The sequence below is a fragment of the Thermobia domestica genome, chromosome 13 (genome assembly GCF_964235325.1).
Source record: "Thermobia domestica chromosome 13, izTheDome1.hap1.1, whole genome shotgun sequence".
In the NCBI taxonomy this organism is placed as follows: domain Eukaryota; kingdom Metazoa; phylum Arthropoda; class Insecta; order Zygentoma; family Lepismatidae; genus Thermobia; species Thermobia domestica.
Genome location: NC_137466.1, coordinates 174700575 through 174725554, shown reverse-complemented (window position 1 = coordinate 174725554; position 24980 = coordinate 174700575). Strand labels below are relative to the sequence as shown.

Sequence of the window (24980 nt, the reverse complement as noted above, 5' to 3'; positions counted from 1 at the left end):
GCTGTTTCCTGAAAGACGACGGATTCTGATCCAGCCACCAATGAGACGAAAGTAATATTATGATTCATCGAACAATGTAACGTTGTCCTATTGTTCGGAGATCCAATAACGATGAACATGTGCTCATTGCAGTCGTAATCGAAGATGTCGTGCGGTTAACACTGTTACACCTATGGGACATCGATTGCGGAAGCCCATAGCTAACAATATACGGTGAAACGTGTGCTGAGACACACTCGTGCTTTATCCATTGTTAGTCTGTTATTGATTATGCCACAGTTTGCGCCTAGTGTTTCACCAACCTCGACAGTCTACGACGTCTGACATTTTTAATGAGGTGTGGCCACCCCACGCTTTGTCGTTTGGTGATGGTTTCACCGCCCTTCAACAGGAAGGCAGAAACCTATTCATATTTTCCGAGTTTAGCAACGAATAGAAGTCATTGATAAAGGCACAAGCGAGCACTGAAACAGTTTAATAAGCTTTTAATTATACTGGATACAAGGTAAGATCTATATCTAAGTATTCAATATGTATCCTGTAGCTACCATTAGTAATTAAAAATCGTTAGCCACATCTATAACTTGGTCACTTACTTAATATGGCCATTATACTACTATTACTCAAGAAACTGGTTACTTTCCATGATAACAGAAAAGAAAAAAAGTTGTCCACCTAAGAAGTTTTCCTGTATATAAAAAGTGCTCAAATTCTACTAGAATGTGCTTTGTGAGTATTACGCAGCAGAAAGCTTGAAATTATTTCAGAGATCCTGTCTTATTCTTAACAAGTGGGAATATTCGAATACCTTGCTTATAGCTTTGTATACATCCCAATCTTCATCTCGAAGTCCAAAGTTGTCATCCCGTTTCTCTTTCCTTGCTAACTGACTGATCAATCTCATTCTCTCTTGGGCAGCAGCTGTACGTCTTTTGGCCATATCTTGTCGTCGCTGTCGACGAGCACTCCGACGGTCTAAGATTTCCTGCCTACAAATACATACACATTACTTAAATCAGCTGACAGGATGCATGTCGAATAATTAAGTTCGTATTGACCAAAGCACCGGAACGGTAGAAATGAGAATCTTGACCGCAGACGTTTCAGCGATGACTTATCGCTTTTATCAGTACGAATCCTGTAAGGAATTTTACAGTCTGAAGAATCATATTATCAATGATATTTTTGTACTGTATGAACAATTTAAACTGAACTACCTTCTTATTAAATATGAATGTACTTCTTACTTTAGCGACAGCACTTGAATGGTTAATGAAACATTGTTCTGAGTTTTCTTCGTCCAACATCCGTGGTTGCTTTCTCTTTATTTGCATTCAAACTCAGGGATGAGAAACAGACATATATGAACACGCTCCAAAGCTTACCAGAGCATATTGTTCAGCATAATGACAATTTTTTATTGCACTCACTGTTATATTTTTTCAGATCTAAGCGATAGCTTAGAGAAAGCAACACATACGTAGGATGAAGGAAACTCAGAACAATGTTCCATTAACCCATTACGTATTTTTTCTAAAGTAAAGAAATACATTCATAGTCAATACGAAGATAGCTCAGTTTTACTTGTTTCCACAATGGAAAAATGTCACCGGATAGTATGATACCTTTGGAATATAAAATTCATTAAAGGATTCGTACTAATGAAATCGACAAATCGTTGCTCACACGTCTACGGCCATGAATGCCATTTTTACCGTTTTACCGAGTACACACTTTATAAATGAAATCTTTCAGTTTTACGTCCGTTATCCCGTGTAAGCTAAAGGAGACAGTGATGATGAGAATAAATGAAGTGGGAGGAAATGGGAGAACCTCGAGAAAACCCACGCATATGCTTTGTCCACCACAAGCCCATTTTGGCGCGAGCTGGGATCCAACCAGGGACCCCACGCATCAGAGGTGAACGCTCTACAACTGAGCCACCGCGACCCAACACAAATGTTACAAATACCTTCATACAAATATACTCTCCAGTGGCAAAATTAATGTACATAATCTATGATAAATATTACTTATCGAGCGTATGGAACACATTGGAATACCTTAATTCATTCAACTGCAATGTCCCTGAACAAGACTGAGTGACTGTGTGTAAAAGTGACTGAGGATCTCACTCGAAACATCGACAGAAAAATTGATGAGGAACATTAAAGGTGAGACATTTGATGTATCAAAGACATTACCATTTGACACCTTTGACGATTTAACTTTGGTAATAATCGACAACGTCAAGTCTATTTTACATTACACACAATTCAACACAATAATTATGATAAGTAATCTGCAATCACTAGCAGATCATTTACTTCCATGCATTGTAGTCCTCAACTAACAAAGCCTTTGTCTTGACATAACAGTTATCCAATTTTATACCATTTATCCCCCTCTCTCATGTAATTTCAACTGTATCTTTCATAATGAGATTGAAAAAAAAAAAAAAAGTTCCGCTGCCACTTAAATGGAATCACAAATCAACACATACTGTAGAATTGCTATTGAAATATGAACAAAGTTCTCACAGATATTTTTGATACATTTCACCTGCAGAAATTTATCGCACCAGAGAACTGTCCCTTTCTTGGCCTCTACTAAAGAAATATATTATACCGCATTGTAAGGTTAGTAATGATATAATTAATGTAGTAATGAAATAGCGAACACAGGCGCTAATTCTTGCTCTTCCCGCTGGTCTAGTGGCTAGCGCGTGCGCTTTGGATGTACGGGGTTCTAGATTCGATTTCCCGTGGGAGAGTCTTGAAATTTGCAAGCAATACGGTGGTTCGGACTCCATCTTAAACTGTAGGTTCACGACTCATAATAGCTTCGACGCTCAGAAGAGACACTAAACTCCAACCAACCGACTATCGTAATTTTTAAGTTGGATGATTCTGTTACTTTTGAAAATTCTTGCTTTGCTAACGGTATTCTTATTATTTCTGCGAAGCATTTATTTTGTTTCACACTATCAAAGTAGTAGAACTGTTTTATTTCTTCTAACTTACTTCTTATATTTATATCACGTGTTCTAAAAATGCCGCCCACGGACAACAGAGTGCTATCCTTCAGGTCAAAATAAAGCAAACTGGTATACCTTATGGGGCCTTCTTCAGCTGCTATAGGGAATCAAAAGTATCATTATGTGGCAACGTCGCGTATTAACTTAGAACCATTAGCATTGCTCTACGAATCCATCCGTTACATCGACTCTTACGCTACTAAGTGGTGCCAGCGTCAACGTGTATCGACTTCAACGTGTAACTGCTATCTGGAAAGAATCGATGGAACTACAGTACTTGATGGATTTGTAACCTACTCTATGGTTCTTTATCTACCACATTGCCACATAATGCAATTCGTGTCTATAGGCGAGGGTCGGAAAGTTTTTTTTGCTTTATTTTGACTTGTAGAATAGTGCTCTGAAGTCCGTGCGCACTATTTGTAGAACACCTGATATATGTTTGGTTCTTTTTCATCTCTTAATTATTCTACAACAATTTTTTTTTTCTTTTTCATGTCTATTTTTTGTTCCAGTTTTAGTGATGTTTTACTTCAAATTCTTAACATTTCACCCAGTTCTTCCGAATCACTATTAATGCTAATACCATCTGCAAATCGAATCGAGCATTCGTTTGCCATTAATTTTGAATTACTTTAGTTTGTTCCTTTACCAAGAATATTCTATGAATAAATTAAAATAAATAAATTAAACAAGTAAGTAAATGAATTATAGCATACCGAAAAAAACAAAACCATGAGAACACTTGAAAAGTTGTCAATTTGATTCTGAAATATCTATCCCTCACCACCACCACAAGTTCATCAAACATTTAAAGTGAACCGAAAGCTCAAACTATTTTTTTTTACAAAAAAAAAAAAAAAAAAAAAAAAAAAAAGTGTTTTGTTTATAACCATTTTACTTTTATATATTCTTACCAACTTTCATAACATTTGCGAAGCAAAAATGAAAACTGAGACGTACTTTTCTCTTTTGTCTAAATTCACATTTAAACCAACCTTTTACTTTTAATGCCTGCAAGCCATGTGTCAAAGTCAGCTCGTTCTTTGGGATCCAAACTTTCTCGTAATGTCTTGGGTTTCGGTTCCTTAAATAAAGAAATAAGTTATGTTTTGTACACAAAGAAAACAAAGATTGAACAAGATAACATTAAAGCAATGCAAATTTACTAATACAGAATTTTGAATTTGCCATCATGCGCGCTATGCTTTAGAGATTAATCAAATACAAAGGCTGGGTAAAAAAGTAATGGCAACCTTGTTATAATTCATATCTGGCTTTATGCACAGAAAACACCTGTTAAATTCTTTCAATGTAATCCCCTCCCATCTCTATTACCTTCTGCCACACGCATGGAAAGCATCGTACACAGTCAGCGCATCAATCTATGTTTCACAGGGACCGCCATAGGGCCAGGATGATAGCTTCTGTTGTGTCCCAGTGCTTCCCGCGAAGTGATTCCTTCATTTTGGCGAAATGAACGTCACGAAGTCCTTGAAAACATTGTTGCGTACTGAGTGCCACTTTAATCTTGATCCCCAAACATTTTCGTCTTTTCGAAACATATTGTTATGGCGCTTGCAGTTTCGTCCTCTATTTTACGTCATTGCTGCTTTTAACTACAACACACAGTGATTACCACTCGCAACATTTCATCGCCTTACATTCACTTATAAGCTACGGAACTCTTGTAGTGCTGATACACAGCACTGTGACGTGAGAAGTATTGCCACTACTTTTTATCCAACCTATGTAATAAGTAATAAAAAATACTAATCTTTCATTGCTTATGGCAATAAATAATAATAATAATAATAATAATAATAATAATAATAATAAAGTAAATAACGTTACTACATTGCAAACAGTCTTGCAAGTTTATCTTTTGGATTTAACAATATCTAAAAACAAGATTCAGAAAGAGTCATATCGTAAGGATTTCTCAATTTGGAAAGCACCAGCTTGTCTCTTTGACATCCTATGAAGTTCAAGATTTTTCCAAATTCTTATTAACTCTTCTATAATACAATTCTTCTGCACTGGTTCAAGTACAGTTAGCTATAGGCTTACGAAGACGTGATATATTCAGCTTTTCGTTTTAGTGCTAGACTGGAGAGCTTCTTCTGTATAGCTAAATCAATTACTAGTCGTTAATTCCTTTATATTAGGATACAATGACTACATATTATTAGTAAGTAAGTAAGTTTAAACATAAGCTGAACATATATATATATATATAGTAACATCTCTCTCTCATCTGCCTGTTCTATGTCTTGTCGCATTCTCATAACATTGGGCGCACTACACAAAAGCTGTCCAAAAAAGAATAAATGAAATATACAGGGTTTGTATGATAAGTAATGAGACCAGGTCTGGAAACATTGTTTTATTGATCTGATCTGTACAGGGACTTAAAAGCTTTCGAAGTACTCTCCTCTTGCGTCGATGCACTTCTGCAATCGATGTTTCCACGCTGCAAACGCCCCCTGGAAGTCAGCAGCCGGCATGTCCTTTAGAAATGTGGTCACGGCTGCTTGGATGGCTGTGACGTCTGCAAAACGGGTTCCTTTCAAGCGTGGCTTCAGCTTCGGGAAGAGGAAGAAGTCGGCCGGGCTCACATCTGGGCTGTAGGGTGGTTGTGAAAGGACTTCCACCCCAATCCGGGTCAAAAAGGAGGTCACTAAGAAGGCGGTGTGGGCAGGGGCATTGTCGTGATGCAACTTCCACCGGCTAGCGATCGCCGGTCTTTTCCGCTTGACGCTCCTGTGCAGTCTCTCAAGGACTTGTTTGTAGAAGGCGGCGTTGACGGCTTGTCCTTGGGGTACAAACTCCTTGTGGACCACCCCCACATTGTCAAAAAAAACAATCAACATTGTTTTCACCTTTGACTTCGACATTCTGGCCTTCTTGGGGCGCGGGGACGCAGGAGTGTGCCACTCCGCGCTTTGACGTTTCGTTTCAGGGTCGTACTGGAACACCCACGACTCGTCACCTGTTATGACGTCATCTTCAAAGTTAGGGTCACTGTTCATGAGGTTCAACAGTTCCTGACAACAATCAACACGTCGTTGCTTTTGTTCGTCAGTCAACACTCGCGGCACCAGTTTCGCACAGATTTTTCTCATTCCCAATTGTTCCGTCACAATCTTGTGCACTGTTGTGTGGTTCATATCGAGTTCATCAGCAATCAATCTCAACGATAATCGACGGTCTGAGTTCAGGAGATCCCTCACTTTTGCCACAGTTTCGTCCGTAGTCACTGTTGTCGGGCGTCCAGCCCTCTCCAGATCCTCAACGCTTTCCCGGCCGTTCCGGAACGCACTGTGCCAACGAAACACCTGGGCTTTGGATAGGGCTTCCTCTTTGTAGGCCTCCGTGATGAGAGAAAGCGTCTGAGTAGCCGTTTTCCCCAGGCGAACGCAAAATTTGATCGCATAACGCTGTTCGATGGAACCCTCCATGTTTGTTGATTTTCCGCCGTGACAAGAATGTTCACAAGGGCTTTGTCCAAGGCTTGTCCGCGCTCCACTAAGGCTCGGAGCCAACTGACGCGCGGTGCGTTGCTTTGCTCGGACCCCCCCCTACATCCTCCATCACCGACAAACCCGCTCCAGCGACACGCGCGCCGCGGCGCGGCGAGTCTCATTACTTATCATACAGACCTTGTATATGTGGTGATTCAAAGAAAGGGAAATTTCGAAAGTTGTGTTGGCAACAGTGGGCGTTTGGTAACACTGAATAACATACGCCAGCCTGTCAACGACACCTTGCCTTTTAGTTATGATGAATGCTTGAAGTGATGCGCACCGTGCTTTCGCGATCAAAGCGTTTTACAAGAACAATGACAGTGTGGGCATGTACAGGATTCCGTCGTCATTTTAATTTAGGACGCCACGATCGTGTTCCATCAGCACATGCAATTAAAACATGGATACGCAATTTCGAGTAAACTGGTTCGGCAATGAAAGAGAAATCCCCAGGCCAAGTGTGAGAACTAAACAATGTAACGAAGAGACTGCAGGAATGTTTGCGTGGAGAAGGAGCTAATCTGCAAGATATAATCTTAAAAAAATAAATTGTACTGTATGTATTCTAAAATGGCATTATTTTTACTATTAAATGAGATAAATAATTTTAAAATATGTTTTCATGAAATTATTTAATTTTCAAAATTTCCATTTTTGAATTACCCTGCATATGAAATAACTGGTTTAAATCACTCAACTCTGGGTACGAATAGCAGCACAATTACCATTCAAGTAAAAATTTAACTGTGAGAATTCGACACTTGATTATCAAAAGTTCATGTTTTATCCAACAAAATAGACAAAATAAATGTTTATACAGATAATTTCACCTACTAGTATACGTACCTCTACATCTTCAGCGGCATTTGCAGCTACAATTTTTTGTCTTGTTTTTTCAATTCGATTCTGAAGTTGTGTGATGGTCTTCTGAAGTTCATAAATGTCAGAAATCTCGTATGACTTTAGAGCTTTCTGCAATAAATTATAATGTACTGTGAGATATGCGTACTTATTTGACTTATTTGTTTTCACTTAATACTATATTATTATTATCGTTTTGTATTGCCTTGAGACATCTATACATAGGAACTGATTACTAAAGAGAGATGGATGCCGTTACGAAAAAAAAAATATTGTATACTCAAATTAACACCATAGAATGGAGAAAGGTCGATTTGCCAGAATTACTAAAACAACTTAGAATCTTTATTTTGAAGTTAAACAAGAAAAGTCCAAAACAAGTTACATGCGACACAATTTTTAAGAAAGAAAACAAACACCATGATCCCCTTTTCAAATTCAGCTTTATGTTTAACCGAAAATCATCCATAGACGAAAATAGTCAATCCTAAATTGTATGATATTGAATCTATTGTATTAGTGCTAATCAATTTAAAAAATACATATACATATACAGAGCTTTTATGATTGTGACACTACTTTCTCTATACAATAATTTGTACTTAATTCTCCTATCACATTCTTCAGCATTTGGTTTAAAAAAAAAAAAAAAAAAAAAAAAAAAAACCATATATTCTTAGGTGGATTGTAGTAATACCCTCTTTTGTTATATCTCACGACCACTTTTAGGTCAGACCCTTTCTGAACAATCATAATTGGTTGAACTGGGGTTTAGCGCCCCTTTTTTAGCATCGAGGTTCTATGAGACGTGAACCTAAGCTTAACGGTGGGATCGAATCTCACGAGCTCCCGCCGGAAATTGTACCCGGATCCCCGCGCCGAAGACACATAAGCTCACAAATTAGCGATAATCATAAGAACCTCAGGAGGCTGAAGGAAGATCTCATAAGTAGTGATGTAAGTCAGGCAAATACCTAGTCTTATATGTATGTGTTTGTAGTCTCTTCGCCGGTCTAGTTGCAACGCGTCCCCTTTTGATCCACTGTTCTATTCCCAATGAGAGAGCCTTTGCACTACTTTGAACGCACTACATTTAGTTTGGATACTCGACTCCAAGCAACTAACCGAAGTTGTTTTTTTCCTGCTGGAATCTTCGCGAGTAGGTAGTTAAAAGCCGTTAGGTGCATACTTATCCAAGAACCCATTGAGGTAGAATTGCCAGTTCCTTTCCACTAGAGATAATAGAGAAAATGAAAAGTTTGCGATAAAAAGAAAGATTGTGAATGCGGATAACTAGGCAATCAATATTGCGTTACCTGATATATCAACTTCAATCTTTAACTACTAGCGAAAAAGTTGTTCGGTTACTATTTAGTGGTCCTATTGGAGATGATACAAATAAAGATTGTTTTTCGTCGATAAGGATAAAATCCAAATATTGATAATTTAAACCTAAATATCAACTAAAAATATCAATTTTGAGTAAATACCCGAGTATTTACTTGCCCAGGTATTTTACATCACTACTCGTGAGTCTATCTCCTGTGAGGTTGAACGTACAGGTACCATAGGGTTAGCAGGCATTTAGGTTTGTTCAACTTTCAATATTTTCTTTCAAATCATATTACCGTACAGTACTTTCATTACAATGGACGTTAAATAAAATTAACAAAAAATACAGTAATGCACAGTGATCAAACGTCACTGTAAACTCAATCAATTGTAACTAGTAGGCTTTAATTAGTTCTGTACACAGACAAATATACACCGGACAACTTTTAAGAACTGATTGCCGAGACGCCATGCCATGTAATTACATTAGGTGAACAGTGACTTTTTGATCACCCAGTAAATTGAAAAAGAGGCACGTCACTTCTATGTAGCTTTAACTATGTTTTTCTTCTAAATGAAACTATGTGTTCGTCAAGATAATGAACTACAGTAATAATCACAGCATTGCAAACAAACAATCAAAAAAAAAAAAAAAAAAAAGCATTGAAAAAAATGAAAACTGAAAATGGTTATGTTTCACATATATGATGTATTTCATTCCAAACGAAAAAAAAAAATCACTAATCCAACGTAGGGCATGTGATATCATCATCTCAGTCTATAGTTTTCTAATCGTGAGAACTTTATAAATGTCTTATATTTTTTAACATTTCATAATTTGGAGAACGCTTTCGTTCTATTTACCCTCAAAAATATTAAAGCTTTTACAATTAATATTAAAGCTTTCACATAATTCAAAATAAAAAAGAATTTGAGCTCTTACCTGAAATTCATCATCATCTCCATCCTCGAACAATTCTTGTACTCCTAATAGCTGGTTTAACTGCTCCTCATCTTCAGCCAGCTACACAGGGTAGGAGACAATTGCGTTAGAGAAACGAAATTGTTACAATAACTTTAAAGAATTACAACCAAAATTCCTGTATTTCATTTTTTTAAAGCGAATTTTAACTTTTAATTTCATGACAATGAAGTATGGACAATTTATAACATGGTCACATTGTAACAAAATTACCCAACTTAGCTAGGAGAGTAGGGCAAAAGGTTGAGTGATCAGTTCCCTTATCCTGTGATTAAGAGTACGAAAAACTGGAATATTTCATTACATTCTCTCTTTGAAATTATGTCTTTCTGTGTGTACACATTATCTATGGGAAGAAGTAGTACTGAGAAGTTCATGGAGTAAGCTCAGTAACCTAGTAGTAGAAAACTTAATTTCTGGTGCCTAATTCAATCCCAGACTATGAGAATTCATAGTGGATAAAGTCGTGTTCAGGAGTATTCTCGAGATTTCTGTTTCCTTCCACTGCTTTACCTTTACAAATTAAATTAAAACTGCTCACTACACAGAGAGTACATCAAGTCCTGAAGGAAAGTTTTGTTCTGGCCACATTACTCAATAATGCTTGAACTGATGATCACGTGACTCAAAATTGCAATCGTACTCGAAAAGGCACAATGATTCGGAGTAAAAATTTTGCGTTCCTATGCAGATCAAGCTCCAAATAACGTATGGCAAACCTCCCTCAGAGAGATTAGTATCGAGCGTGGAGCGGAAATCAATGAAACTACTTACACGAATATCTTTGGAACTTGGAATGCCAAAATCAACGTTACACAACATCGTACGCAAGAAGGTGAAGGCCCGTCCCTCAAGTTAAAATTTATATACGACCTGACAGACGAAGACTGTCATAAAAAATGGAATTTTGTGAATCAATGCTTACCCGTTTACAAGATAATAGTGAGCTGTCTCGGATTCTGTTTTCAGATGGGGCTCGCGTTTTATGTTTCAGGAAAAATGAACAGGCACATCTGCCGAATTTGAGGGGTTAAAAATCCATAGTTTGAGGTGCATAGGCAAAGCAATTCCAAAGCCAATATATGGTGCGCAATTTCAATGGACCACATTATTAGTCCATTTTCCTTCAAGGAAGACACGGTAAATCGCAGGGAATTATCTGAACTTGCTAAGACATTCCTCGTGTCAGAACTTGAGAGGTTTAGCATCATCAATAAGGTCCACGTGCAACAAGATGAGACACCGTCACACTTTACCCTTGAGGTTCAGCAGTTCCTTAACGAACAATTTTGCGAGAGATGGATTGGCCGAAGAGGATCCACATCTTGGCCTGCAAACTCACGTGTATGCACAGATATCAGCTAATCTTAACGTTCTGAAGGACAAGGAAGTGATGTAATTCTGAATATTCCGGATGAGCACTGTCAACACGCAATTCTCAGTTTTAGAAAAAGATTGCAACAGTGTTTGAATATGAATGGCAATGAACCTTAACAAGCACGAAAAAACTTTACACTGTTAGTACACATAAAATTTTGTGTTAATAAATTTGCTAGTTTCCAAACTACAAAGTTGTAGTTTCCTGCAGAACTATATGAACTCCCTATATGTCAGGATTAATAACACGTATTTAGAAATTTAATATACAATTTCTACCTTTAATTATCATTTAATTACTAACTATTAGTATACATATATACATATTTATTAAAAACTGACCCGTTCTTCCCTTTTCCGGGCGTTAATTTCAACCAATCGTTTGGCCAGCTCCTTTCGACGTTCCTTTTGTTGTTCAGCAGTTAAAACTGGTGTAGACGCTGCAACGTACGGCAACTGAATTTTATGCACATTCTGATCATAGTAATCTTGATCGGCCCATTTCTTCAGTTCGTCCATGTAGTGCACAGTCATGTACGTATGGTCATGAAGTATTTCCTAACAGAGCAAAACAATTATACTGAATGTAAAAATTAATAATAATGAAAAAATTCTACATTATTTAGACAAGTTATCATTTAAAAGGAAATACATTCCATAAAAAATCGCAATATTTTTCAAATGTTATAAAAAGCTATATATATCCCACATAAGAAAAACTGATCACTAGACTGGCAAGGAAATTTTTAGCTTCCAGACGCATGCTCTACCAAAAACTACTAAACTAACTCTATGACCTATGGAACCCGGAGATTCAATGCCGCATTCACAATATCTTTCCATTGATTTCTGTTCTTAACCAACTGGATCCAGTTTCTATTTTGCATTCCTATTTCTCCGAGATCCATCCTTAATATTGTTCTCTCATCTCCACCTAGGTCTTCCTAATGGTCTTTTCCGATTGGATTTCCGGTTAAAATTTTGAAAGCGGTTGTACTTTCTTCCACTCTGGCTACTTGACCTGCCCACCTAAGTTTCCTTAACTTAATGACACTAACAATATAATTGTTTATTTGAGAACACGAATATAGTTGTATTTGAAGACCCTTACCTCAGCTCTGCTTGGAGTGATCGCAGCAAAATGAGCTGGGTACTTTAACTGCAACAACCTATGCAAGAAATTAATCATATGAAATCCTCCTACGTTGATTCGACGACTATGCGGAGGATCCACAAAACCTTCAATAACAGGCAAAATATGCGTTGTGTGGTAGCCACAATTAACCACAAGTCCATACTTAGCATCATTTGGATAATTGTAATGGAAGCTGAACAATCCATCTACACCATACGCTATGCCAGGAACTCCATAACATTCAAAGAGCAGCTCAGACATTACTGCAAAGTACAATAATAAAATATATATTCTCATTACCTTCTTATGATAAGTTAATAATTTTCAATCAGCGCCAATATATTTACAAGAATAAACTTTAGATACTCTTAATGCAATTGTACATTCAAACAGTCATAGTAATATCATTGTTCATAACATCAAAAACTCCTTCATTTAAAAACACTGGGAATTCGAACACAAAATATGTATTGAAGCAAAATAATCAACCTTCTACCATTATGTATCTGCCTGTCTGTCTGTTCCACTTATAACTTCTGTAAAATTCATAAGATCTTAATGAAATTTGGTGTGTGCTTTCTTTAATGCTTAATACTTAATAACATTGTTTGGGGTTACAAACAAACAAACAAAAAAAAAAAAAAAGAGGGGGGGGGGGTAAAAGAGGTGAACATTCACAGCGAATTGAAGGTTTTCGATTTTACGTATCATTAAATATTAATAATAACTTTCGAAAAAAGATAATTTTAATGACATTCAAGCATATTTTCTGAGGTTTGCCAATCCGTTTTGCTTGAGTTTGAAATCGATAAAGAATAACCCCAAGATTTATCCCACTTTAAAAATATATATATTCTAAGATACAATTCGTAAAAATGATCCGATTTTCAAGAAACTTACAGTATGTTCTCTTACATTTAAAAATTTCCTTTGTTGTTTAGAGGTAAAACCAGTAGAAGGTATTTCACTCTCGTCTATATTTATCTATCTATCTAACGCTATGTATCTATAGATAAGTACTTTTACTAACTTTACATATACATAATTTATGGCGTACGCATACACATTAACACCTCAGCCACTATTTTCAGATTAAAACTGACCTCTCTATTTGAAGTTTTAACTATTGGCATTAAAAAAAAAAAATAAAATAAAATAAAATAAAAATAAAAGTGTAGTAATAAGTTAGTTTCTGATTCTAATACACTACGTAGTATGTGAGTAATATCTCTCGGAAGGAAGGGACCTTTTTTATCCTTTACCTTAAGAGAAAAATTAACCCAAAGAAAGAAAAAGTATTTCATATGGATCTAAAATATGATGTAGCAAAATTATTTCACTTTGCTTGGTGAAAACTACTTTATATCTCCTTTCAACTAAGGGACACATGAGGGAAAAAAATGCCACGTTGATTGAGTATGAAGATTATAATTAGACTACATAAAATCTGAAAAAAGAAACGCACGCACTTTCTCAGAAAGGAAGTGTTTCAGTTTCAGCATTAATGAATGTTCAACTCTTGGAATCTTTTTATATCAGTGCATAATGTTGCTTACCGCTGTACTCTTCATCAGCACCTGTTTCTCCTTAAAATGCTTGATTCATTATATAACTGTTTTAAATGTTACCTTGATTTTTATTTTATTATTATTATTATTATTATTATTATTATTATTATTATTATTATTATTATTATTATTATTATTATTATTATTATTACAGGATTATCTGAGCCAACTTATAATTTTACCCGTTAAATCACCCTATTCATTAAAAAAAAAAGAAAAAAACTTTTGTTGTTACCGTACAATAATTATGAAAGTTGTTTTTACTTTTTTCTCAAATTCCCCCTATCTGAATGCAGAAGAAAATGAATGTCATTTTTACGGAATTCTATAAATGTTGCTTGTTAATATACAAGCCACTATTCCTTTGCATAGAATTTGTGAAACCTCTATAATTCAATGTTCCTTGTGAATTTTTAAATTTTCAGGAAGTATAACTTCTTAAAATTAAATCTGGTTTACATTCTCATGTTTTTAGTTGCATTGATTAACGCCGGCAATTCTGTTTCATTTCATTTAAACTTAAACCAATAAGAAAACAAATACTCATTCATCGCTGTGCTGACGAAGGTTACAGCGATAACTGACATTATACACTAATACAAGGGTAAGTCATAAGTCTTGCAATATTCTGGTACACAACATCTTTGTATTTATTACAGTGCAATGAAGCAGATGAACACTATTTTCGCTGTTAGCCGTGCTCAAAGTGACACAAAGGGGGAAAAATTGATGCAAATGTTAAGGAAAATTTGTTTATGACTTTTCTGTTAAGTCAGAAGACTATGGTGGTGGTGTCATTAGAACATTTGTTGAATGCAGAAAAAAAAAAAAAAATGAAGTGAATTACTGTTTCCGTACAATAGAAGGTCATTATTTAGAGTTGATTAAAAAATCCTGGTTTCCAAAAAGGGTTACCCCATTGAATAATTTCAACTTTAAGCGCACCTGGGATGCAAAAATTATAAATTTTACCTATATCTCTGTTACACAGTTTTATTTCTTCAGTATCGCGTCTAAGTTCTATTCTTGTTCACAAAATAAGAGTGAGATTTTTGAAGAATAGAAAGCGTAAAGCGAAAAAATAAATAAATAAATAAATAAAATAAAATAAATTTGACACTGTCAACAGGATTTTACATGTTTTGACAGTGCTAAAGTGAAAACTTCAACTTTCCACTGTCAAGATTTCTTCTTTATTCTTACTTCCTAAAGAAGGCTGTCAAATTATGCTGAAACAATTGCCTTCGCAGAGTATAAATGTAAAATTAATTTTTAAGTCGTGTTACTTACAAAATTAGATCTGAATGCAATTAATAACAACAGCTCTACTCATAGTATACGTTTCGAAGAAAGAAGGTTACAACATAAAATTATTCACATTGTTACTTACTATCAAACACTACTTATGTCGTAATACTTACAATGTCTGCTGTAATTCGGATTCATAAATGCTTCTGTCATAATGATAGGATGTTGTACTCTGCCTTCCGTATCAATTCCTAAATGAGTAAAAATATAATCGAGAATTTGTTCCTGAGCCTCGAAGTGAGTAACAACATTTCGATCAAACTGGGTCTTCAGCTGAAATCTTACGGCTTCAATGTTTGTGATATCATTGCCCACCTGCGTTTCTCCATCCTAAAGTATACAATAAATAAACAAATAAACTATATTTTTGTTTCGATGCCTGTAAAGCTGGGATGAAAACCCACACCTGTTAATAAAAAACCTTTTATGCTTAAATATTCTTTACCTTCTTTGTTGCAGTATTGATGCTTAGTAGTATTTGAAATTAAGTCATGCTACAGGGAGAAAAACCGGACGGTTTTCAAACTGAAATGGTGACCAAATTAGGGCTGCCAATTCTGGAAAATAAAAACCGGTATCCCCTCAAATTTCCTTATGATATAGGTCTAAGTGTGAAGTATCTCTGTTCGGATCCATCCATGGGCAGGAAAATGTACTACCGTGAACAAAAGTGCATCAGCACCTGTATCCTTAATATCCTTAGTACATTTACTAGTAAGCTTAATAGATACATTGTGCTATAAATGAGAAACTATCATTTTATTGTATTTACCAGTAAATGCCACTTATTTAAAATTATCGAAACAGATGGACAAAAATATATTAATCTTTACGTGACAATTTTGGATTTGAAAACTGAAATTTATTCTTTAAATTTATACTTCAACTACAGGATGTCCTTTTTCACTCTCAATAAATGTATAAAATTCCTTACAAGTAAAGTTCAAATTTTCCATGATACAGTGCCTGTCATCTCATTAAAATTATTTAAACAGATGAACAAAATATATTAATCGTTGACAGATAGATGGTGAAAGGTGACAGTTTTGGATTTACAGAATGAAAGTTACTTTTAAATCTATACTTCGATCTAGACAAAATTGCTAGATACAAATTTGAAAAAAAAAAAAAAGTCATAAAGGAAACGGTAAAAAGTTTGCACCAATCACCGGCTTTAATCAAAATAACAGCAATATTTCCAGTCAGGCCGGTGAAAATCTGGCCAGTTGGCAACCCTAGACCAGATTGATATTTCACATATTATTGTATGGAACTATAACTCAAAATGTGTTGCTTACAACGATCAGTAATGAAACATATCACACATACCTTATTGAAAATCACGTTTTTTCAGATGTTTTTCCATGTCTGAGTGACTAGCGTAACTAAAAGCCTTGACTTTATTTTTATTTTAGTTTTACTTTTTATTTAATTTTATTATTATTCACATGGATTCTGCATAGATGTGAGTATTAAGGTTGATTGTGACACTGAAGCTAGCTCAAATCATTTCAGTCGCCATGGAGTATTGGTCAGCAGCATATTGAGCATTTACCGTGTTTTTTTTTTTTTTTTTTTTTTTTTTTAATTATTATTATTTTAAAGTCAGTGATTGTTATTCAGCATGCATTTCGCCAACAACTCAGTTTTCATCGAAATAATGTTCCAAGATGCAACACAATGCTACTGTAGATTACGGACTTTCGGCGAAAAGCTTGTGCCGTGAAAATAGTTCTTCAGGAAAATTACGCACCGTTCGAGCTCCAAAGAATGTTGAGGAAATGGGCTGAAAAATTTAATACTCAAAAAACAGAAAAAGTATGTTTCATAACTAATACTAGTGAGCAAAACATTTTGACATAGAGTTCAATTGGGAAATAAAAGATCACATGTGAAATAATGAGTCTAGTCACAATTTAAATTTGAAAATCATTTGAACCTGTACAACAGAGCAATTCTATTACATAAATTGACATTCACTTGCATGGCTACATGACATCAATATTTAAATGAATGCAAGGAGATTAAATTAAAGCAGAATTATCTTCGTACTTTTGGATCCTGTGAGACATCACAAATGTAATCAAAATTGTTATTCAGTGTTCAGTTTAATTATATTACATACATCATTAAGTGTCGTACGAAAGCTTTTGTCGGCTGGCACGGTCAAGCAGTGCATGGCATTAGGCTGCTGAAGTCAGTCCGTCGTGTGTTCGAATCCCGCTCAAGGCAAAGGTGTTATGTACTGTATCGTAAAACAGATCTAATTTGTAATTTCTAAAAGGAATACAAAATAAATCAGAAAAGAGTAAAAAGGAAATAAAGATACGCGATTATTCTAAATTTAATTTTACATTGCATAGAAACGATTTCTTTTCGCGTCTCATGCAATTAGCTTGCAATAATTCAACATTAGCCGGAAGCAAACATGCAGATAGAGCAGAATAGAAAAAAAAAAAAAACACACACACAACGAAACTGCAGACATAAGATGGAAACACACTGAAGAGAACGTTCTCATCACAGGCAATTGATTTGCTGAGATAGGGACGCCAGATCCTTCGAACAACGCCGAGCGAACTTACAAATAGAAGCAAGGACTTGTAATACTAAGCCTTTTTCCTCGGTATTTCAAACTCGCAACACCTCTGTGCGCGAGCTACTCCGCTTTGTGTTATTTTGTTATCCAAACATATATGAATCTGAAGAAGAAAATACCTAAAATGATAAAAGGACTATCATAGACTTTTAGGGTACTTCAGATCCTTAGAAGACACCCTCGTGGTCCTCCCAAAAGAGGGAAAATCATCGAAAACTTCGTCCATACCCAAAAGAAGGAAGAGATAATTGCCTAGCAGTCTACGATGCTGGAGTCCAGATTCATAAGTGGTCGTCGCCCAGAGTTAATCTCCAATCAATCTAGATGCTTGATGGACTAAAAACCTTCCCACTTCATTTTTCGGACTAGTGTCACTTAACAACCTTCAGGAACTGTGTATTAGTGATGTGCAAGTGTGTGTGTTAATACAGACTACTACGAACTGGAATGGTTGGAACCAAAGCCGTAAGTAGTATTCATTTATTGGCAAATCCGAGTCAGTTGCAGTTTCTATACATACATTCTCCATCCTGCTCTCATATCTGAATGTTTCCTTTTTAGGCTGTGTTGTTTCCAATCCAACACCAACCCAAAAATCTATCGGGAATTAAATTTCAAATTAGATTCGTTTTAAGAAACAAAGGCACTCGCATTAAAGCCTCACACATTGCCTTTGCTGTGAATGAATATTTCCTTTCTGCTCGCACATTTCCTCCTCGAAACTGTGTACCTTTTCATTCACCCAGAAAGCTCTCCCAATAACTTAAAAATGAAGATACGTTCTAGGTTGAAGGTACGGAAACCTCATCTTGACAAGAACGTTTAATGTGCGCTGTGCCCTGAGACCAGGTAAGACTCAGGAGCATATGCACACAACGTGGTGCCGAAACCCGATTTACACGAAACGTGGTGCCGAAACCCGACTTACCCACAACGTGGTGCCGAAACCCGCTTGTACACTTGTGGCCGCTGGCTCACATCGTGATCCCGAAACCAGGTCTACTCACAACGTGGTGCCAAAACCCGATTTACACGAACCGTGGTGCCGACAACATCTCTTCTTCCGCTAGGAATTGAACCCGTGGTCCTTCACTCACAACGTGGTGCCGCACCCCGCTCGTACCCTTGTGGCCACAGGCTCACAACGTATTGCCCGAAACCCGCTTTTCCCGTAGTGGTCCTGCGGACAAACAACGTGATGCTGAACCCGATTTATCCACAACGTGGTACCCGTGCTTTGTATGCACCTTACTTTTGTACTGCCATTCGTACCTAGGGTCTTTAGTATACTTTTACGGCTCTTCACCTTTAAGGATTTTCGCTTTGTTTATGGCTGAACATCTGAGTGTTTCTTTTACTAGAACGACGCACTCCCAATGCTCTTGGATTTTGTGGCCGGGGTTCCCCGTTCATTCCCCGCCAGGGCACGAGTCCGAACCCGCTCAACTTTTTGGTCGTTGTCGCCCTTACGCCCTACACGTGGTTTTGTGCGAGGTTCTGATACTTCGTTATCATGCCCCCCCCCCCTCCCCCCTGGATCCCCTTTTCTTGGCCGCACTAGCTTTTCTATGGATAACTCGTCTCGAGTTCGACGTCCGCGTACGTACTATTTTTGTGGTGTCTGTACTTCTCCAGGTTTTCACTGAACTAAGGACCATGTTTAATACGTTATCCGTAGACAGACCATTATAGTTAGCGTAAGTTTTATCGCGATTGTTTACTATGCCATATTCATGCTGTCTAACCCATATCCTGCAATTCTCTCGTTTTGTCGTGTCAGCTTCAGCTGAGTTACGTGCAGACGTGTAGACTTTTACTTGCTTTAGGTGAATAACCTTCTTATCATCATGAAGCTTGTCATCTTGCTTGTTTGTGTAATTGTCTTCATAGTTAGTAATGGTAGTTCTTTCTCAGTCCCGCTGTCCGCGCAATATTCATTCCCATCTCTTGGAACAGTGTTTCAATCCCAGGGCTTGGCCCTTCTTTATTCGAACACCTATTTTGTACCTGTTCGTAACCATTTGGATTTTGGCTTCCAAACTTATCGATTGTCTGGTTGCCCTACTTGGAATAGACATTTGTCGTCTCATAGAGAAACGGATCGGGAATTTCGTGACAGGATTATTTCTCAAATCCCTTGTCATTTTCAACTCGCGGAAAAACAAGACGACTTAACTTGTTCCAATCGTCGTACGAAAAGGGCTGTTATTCCCTTTTTACTTGGTATTACCACCTTGGGACTCTCGTCGTACAATACTTACCAAATACACAAGATAAATGGTGTGGTCAACTCCTTAGAAAAACATGATCAAATTTTAGCGTCGGAAATAGACTCTCTTAAACGTACGCTTCACAGGGAGATTTCTATCATGCATGATGTTGTCCTTACTGTTAGACGGACTTTGGCAGGAATTCAATCTTCGTTAGGAGCCTTGTATTGTCATCTTGCGAATACAGAAGGCTTCCTTATTGCTAATTTGACTCATGTCTTGACTAGGGAAGACATAATTCGTATGTTTGAAGACATATATGCCAATCGTTTAACTATGCGTTTGTTGCCATCCCATGTTGCTCGCCAATACATACAGGGAAACAAACAATTACGTGATACTGTATACCTTTCGGACATAGGTTTGTTTTACTCCGTTACGAAGGTCTCCTTATTACAATATTCCCTTGACCATGATGTAATTACCATTCTATTGGAGATCCCTCTCGTATCCCACACGGATATAGCCCACCTCTATTCCATTGTTAATACCGGAGTTTTATCTGGAAACACGTTAACATCTCTAGTTTTACCACCATTTGTTTACCTGCATAACACCCATTTTTATACTGTAAATATGGCCCATTGTCAATGGCATAGTCATATCTTCCTTTGTCAGATTGATGTCGTCTCTCCGGAACATCCTTCGCTTTGTATTAATGATTTATTGTTGTCCAACTCTACATCCAATTGTGAATTTCGTTCCGTTCATACTTCGGAGAAATTTGTGTATCGCTATACCTTGGCTGGTTTATTATTTACATCTCTGTTGGATGTACACCTTATTAAACGCTCTCACAATAGCCCGTTTTATACGAACATGTCAGCAATACACGGTTTGACCCAATTCCTCCCTTATGACAATTTTACTACCCTTATGGCTGGTTCCTTTCTTTTAGAATCGAGAACCCCCTTGGACGTTAATCATACCGTCCTTCCTGTTGTAATGCCGCATTTCAACTTTTCCGCTAATTTTGACGAGTTTACTGTGAAATTGGATCTTTTAAGTTACGAACTTAGTAACTTGTCAGTTAATAGTCAATTACCAACTTGGTCCAACGCTACGATCGTTACTTATCCCGCTTTATCATTGGTGTTCATTTTCATAGCCATTTTAGCAGGTTTGTTGGTCTATGCATTTATTCGCATTCGTTCCATCACTGTCGACCTTCTTCAAGTTATGAAGACTTATAATGAATCACATCCTATGGCGGAATCGCGCGATGTAGAGGCACAATAATATCTTTCAGAATGTTCCTCCTAAATTCCCCCTTATTCTTATTGGCTTCGAAAGACTTCATTCTGTGGTGAATAGATAACCCTTCTTTGGTACCACAATGCTAGCCCAAACTGTTCCTTCAGTTTTGGAGGTGAACCTTGGATTTCCCACCCATTGTGGCGTTCCAAAACCGTTCCCGCTTGCCAAGCAAGGTTCCATTTCGAGTGTTCTCTCTTACCCACATTCGTAGTCTTTCTTAGGTTTGGTCTGGTTTTCTTCGTAACGACATGGCGGTTATTCGAATAGGTTCTTAATTCCGTTATCTACAGGTTCAGTTGAAAACATTTCCATGAGAGGTTAACATACTTTGTTCAACGACATGGCCGGTTACTTTTGTCTTTAAATCATCTCTAGTTGTACACTTTCGAATGCTTGGTCATTCTCGTGTAGGGTGATTTTATTTAGACAATTATTATACCAGGTTCAGCTCATGGATTTTTCGGATGTTTTCCTACTCGTAGGATATACGACATGACCGTAGGGAATTTACCATTTCGTTTCTAACACGTTCAGCCACGTTAGTATGGAGGTACATCGTTCACATTTCGTGGTGAGGGTATTCAGGCTTACTCTTGGTTGTTCCTCTTTTCAAATACTTTGTGGATGTTACGAAACTCTTCAGATCATACACCTCTTTTTGAAACTCATTTCGATTGTTTTTTTTTTCGCGTTCATTTTCAATTCTTCCGATTTTTTAATTGTTCAGACTGACGTTCTTTTGAACATTTCGAAATTTACTAGTTCCTTCAGTACACCGTACTTTTGCCACTGTTTCGAATTTGTTCTTTTCTTTGAGTTTTGTTACTTTGTTTACTTCGAATCACATCATACGCCGTAATCTGTGATCCATTTTTTAACCCATTTTTTTTTTTTTTTTTTTGATCGGTTATGTGCCCCCTTTCTTTATGCGATTCCCCACCTCCTAGGTCGTTTATGTCATCTTTGCGAATTAATTTTTCGTTATTTTGTTCCGTCACCTGATTTTATACTTCGTGTTTGGAAGACTTTGGACTATTCGAAATTTGCATTTGGGATATAAATTTCAGAGTGCACTTAGGTTGCCTTGATGGTACCGTGTACGATTTATTCCCCCTTTTGATGTATACCATGCGTGCCCTTTGTCCGCTTTGTATACACTTATACAATTTGTCTTTGTTCTCCGTTGTCTTCCTTTCCCGACTTGTTTAGTAATTATCCCATGTGGGAATGACATAGGCACTTGCATTGTATTCTCTGGTAGGAGCAAACTGATCATGTATAGAGGTTCCATTCTCATACTTCAGTTTACTTCGTAAATATATATGTTGTCAGGTTCTTTTCTGTACCTTTCAACATCCAGATGAATCTTACATGTCATCCTCGTGAGCACTTTAAATAGGAATGACATGGTGATCAGTCTTACTCAAATGCGCGCATCCTTTTGTTAGTACGTATGTGAGTCCTACTATGGCATTACCGAACACACCTCTAGACTGTATCACGCAAACCGGAAACTCAACTGTGCGAATGTTTGTTTGTGTATTTCTCGTTTCCTCTCCTTTTGCGCAAATCCTCGTTTGCCTATCGGGCTGGTCCTGTAGTCAGACTTTTCTTTCTTCTCCTTTGAGAGACCGGAATACGCAACCCTACATATCCGCCAGTTTTCAAAAAACAGGCACATGCATAACGTAACAACGTAACAAGGGTGTTAGACACACTCAGTAGTCAATGCACGCCATACAGTAACCTTCCCAATCCCAATCGACGTCACCGACTTTTGACAAGTCACACAAGTATGTTGGGAACGCAGTAGTTTCACGACACGTTAACTGGAATATTTACCCCTGGTATTTTGAACATACCTACGCAGTTTTCTAGTTTTCGTTGCCAGTAGCCTTAGTTTATTTAGGTTAGTTTACAGGGATCGCACCTTCCCGCTAGTCATTTGCTCATGTCATTCTGCTCTGCTTCCACATGTGGATACTCGGACGTACTCGGTGAACTTCGTAGATCCTCGTTCTGTTGTGTTTACGTTGTTCCTGTTCTGGAATTCCGCGGATACATTTGAGTCTGTTTCTGTTGGATACGGATACTCTTTCCTTAAGGATTTTTGTTTGTGTCCTTACCTTTTGTTTCCGTTCCGTGTGAATAAGCTTACTCGTCTGTGGTCGTTTCCATTCAGACTCGTTGTCCCATTTGCTATTCTTAGGATTTTGGTTCTTTTGTAAGCATATTCACCAGAAACTCCTATTATATATATATTTTAGCCGGCTTTTAGATAAATACATAAGTCTCACAAGGTGCCGACTCAAATAGGTAATCTGCCGTTTTCTACGAACCCTACTTGGATTTTCCATAACCCTTGTAATTTTTTGCGTTTATTGAAACTATTTAGCATATTAATTTTACTTGTAGATTAGGAAAAAATGAAATGAAATCTTTAAGTTTTACGTCCCACGGTTATGCCGGTTAGGCTAAAGGAGACGGTGATGATGAGTAATGAATGAAATGGTGGAATGAAGAAAGTGGGAGGAAACGGGAGAACCCCGAGAAAACCCACGCACACGGTGTTTGTCCACCACAAAGTTCACTTGGCGGGGGCTGGGATCGAACCCGGGACCCCAAGCACCAGATTGTAGATTAGGTTATGATAGGAAAATCGATTCCAGGTTTAAACGTTGTTTATTACATATACGTTTTAATACTCTTCGTATACGGGAGACTAAAACGTTTGTTACTTTATGCGTTTTATTTGTTTTAGATTTCCTTGGAATCCTTCCTTCCCCTCTCCTTATAATGGGGCTTTAAGGAAACATTTATTTACGCTATATATATGCTTAATTTGTAGCAGCGCATGCTTATCACAGGAAGTTGATTAGATACCCATGTGTGATGATCTGCTTGCTCTTATACACACACACATGTATCGCATCATTTTCTCTCCATGCAGCACTACCGTGCTCCTCCTATCTTGTATGCAGCGCATGCGCATTTGTTTATCTTGTCATATGTTGCCCTTGACACAGTGAAGGAGTGGAAACATCTTAGCATTTAAATCCCTCCTCTCCTTATAAGAAACTGTAATTTGCTTTTGAGGATTCTTGTCTTTAAATGATTACTATTAAGAAATATGTTAGTTCCTCAAACAGACATTGAATCTCCTTAATAGAGACTTGCTTTTCAGTGCTACAGTAATATACAAAATGACATTGACATTTTGCAATTAACAAGGAATTACTTTTACTCCATTTGTGTAGGATTCGTGTTTTAAGTGTGTTCATGAAACACAGGACTATAGAAGCGAATATGATTTCACTTTATTTACATGTTATTTTAGTTTGATTGATTTTAAACTCGTTTTGCATTTTATTTTAGTTGGTTATATTCATTATCCATAACTACGTAGTGCTTGCTGAGAATTTAACTATGTACTCATATAATTTTCATTTCAGATACATTGATTTACAATATTGTCGTACCTTACGCATATATTTTATGTTCATTTAATGTTTAATTTTCAATTTCCTTTTGATTATTGAATGATACATATATTATGCAATTTTAGGAACTCATTTCCAGAATCATACATTATTATTTTATGCGATTTTCATAATTTTCATTACTTGAGCTTTGAGCTTCTCCGTGGCTAAGCGGTTAGCGTACGCGCCTTTGGCGTGGGAGACCCGGGTTCGATTCCCGGCGGGAGCTCATGTGGTTCGGATTCCAC

General features: G+C 37.0%; 1 protein-coding gene across 1 annotated transcript in view; it reads right to left on the bottom strand.

The window, feature by feature from the left end:
- Window positions 1–24980, bottom strand: part of Arp5 (Actin-related protein 5) — a 44369-nt gene that overhangs the window by 2837 nt on the left and 16552 nt on the right. The window contains exons 4-10 of the mRNA XM_081736922.1: window positions 15241–15457; window positions 12228–12514; window positions 11459–11674; window positions 9701–9781; window positions 7411–7536; window positions 4036–4124; window positions 809–989 (exon numbers count right to left, since the gene is read on the bottom strand). Coding sequence (XP_081593048.1) covers window positions 809–989; window positions 4036–4124; window positions 7411–7536; window positions 9701–9781; window positions 11459–11674; window positions 12228–12514; window positions 15241–15457 — 1197 coding nt within the window. The remainder of the gene's footprint in view (window positions 1–808; window positions 990–4035; window positions 4125–7410; window positions 7537–9700; window positions 9782–11458; window positions 11675–12227; window positions 12515–15240; window positions 15458–24980) is intronic.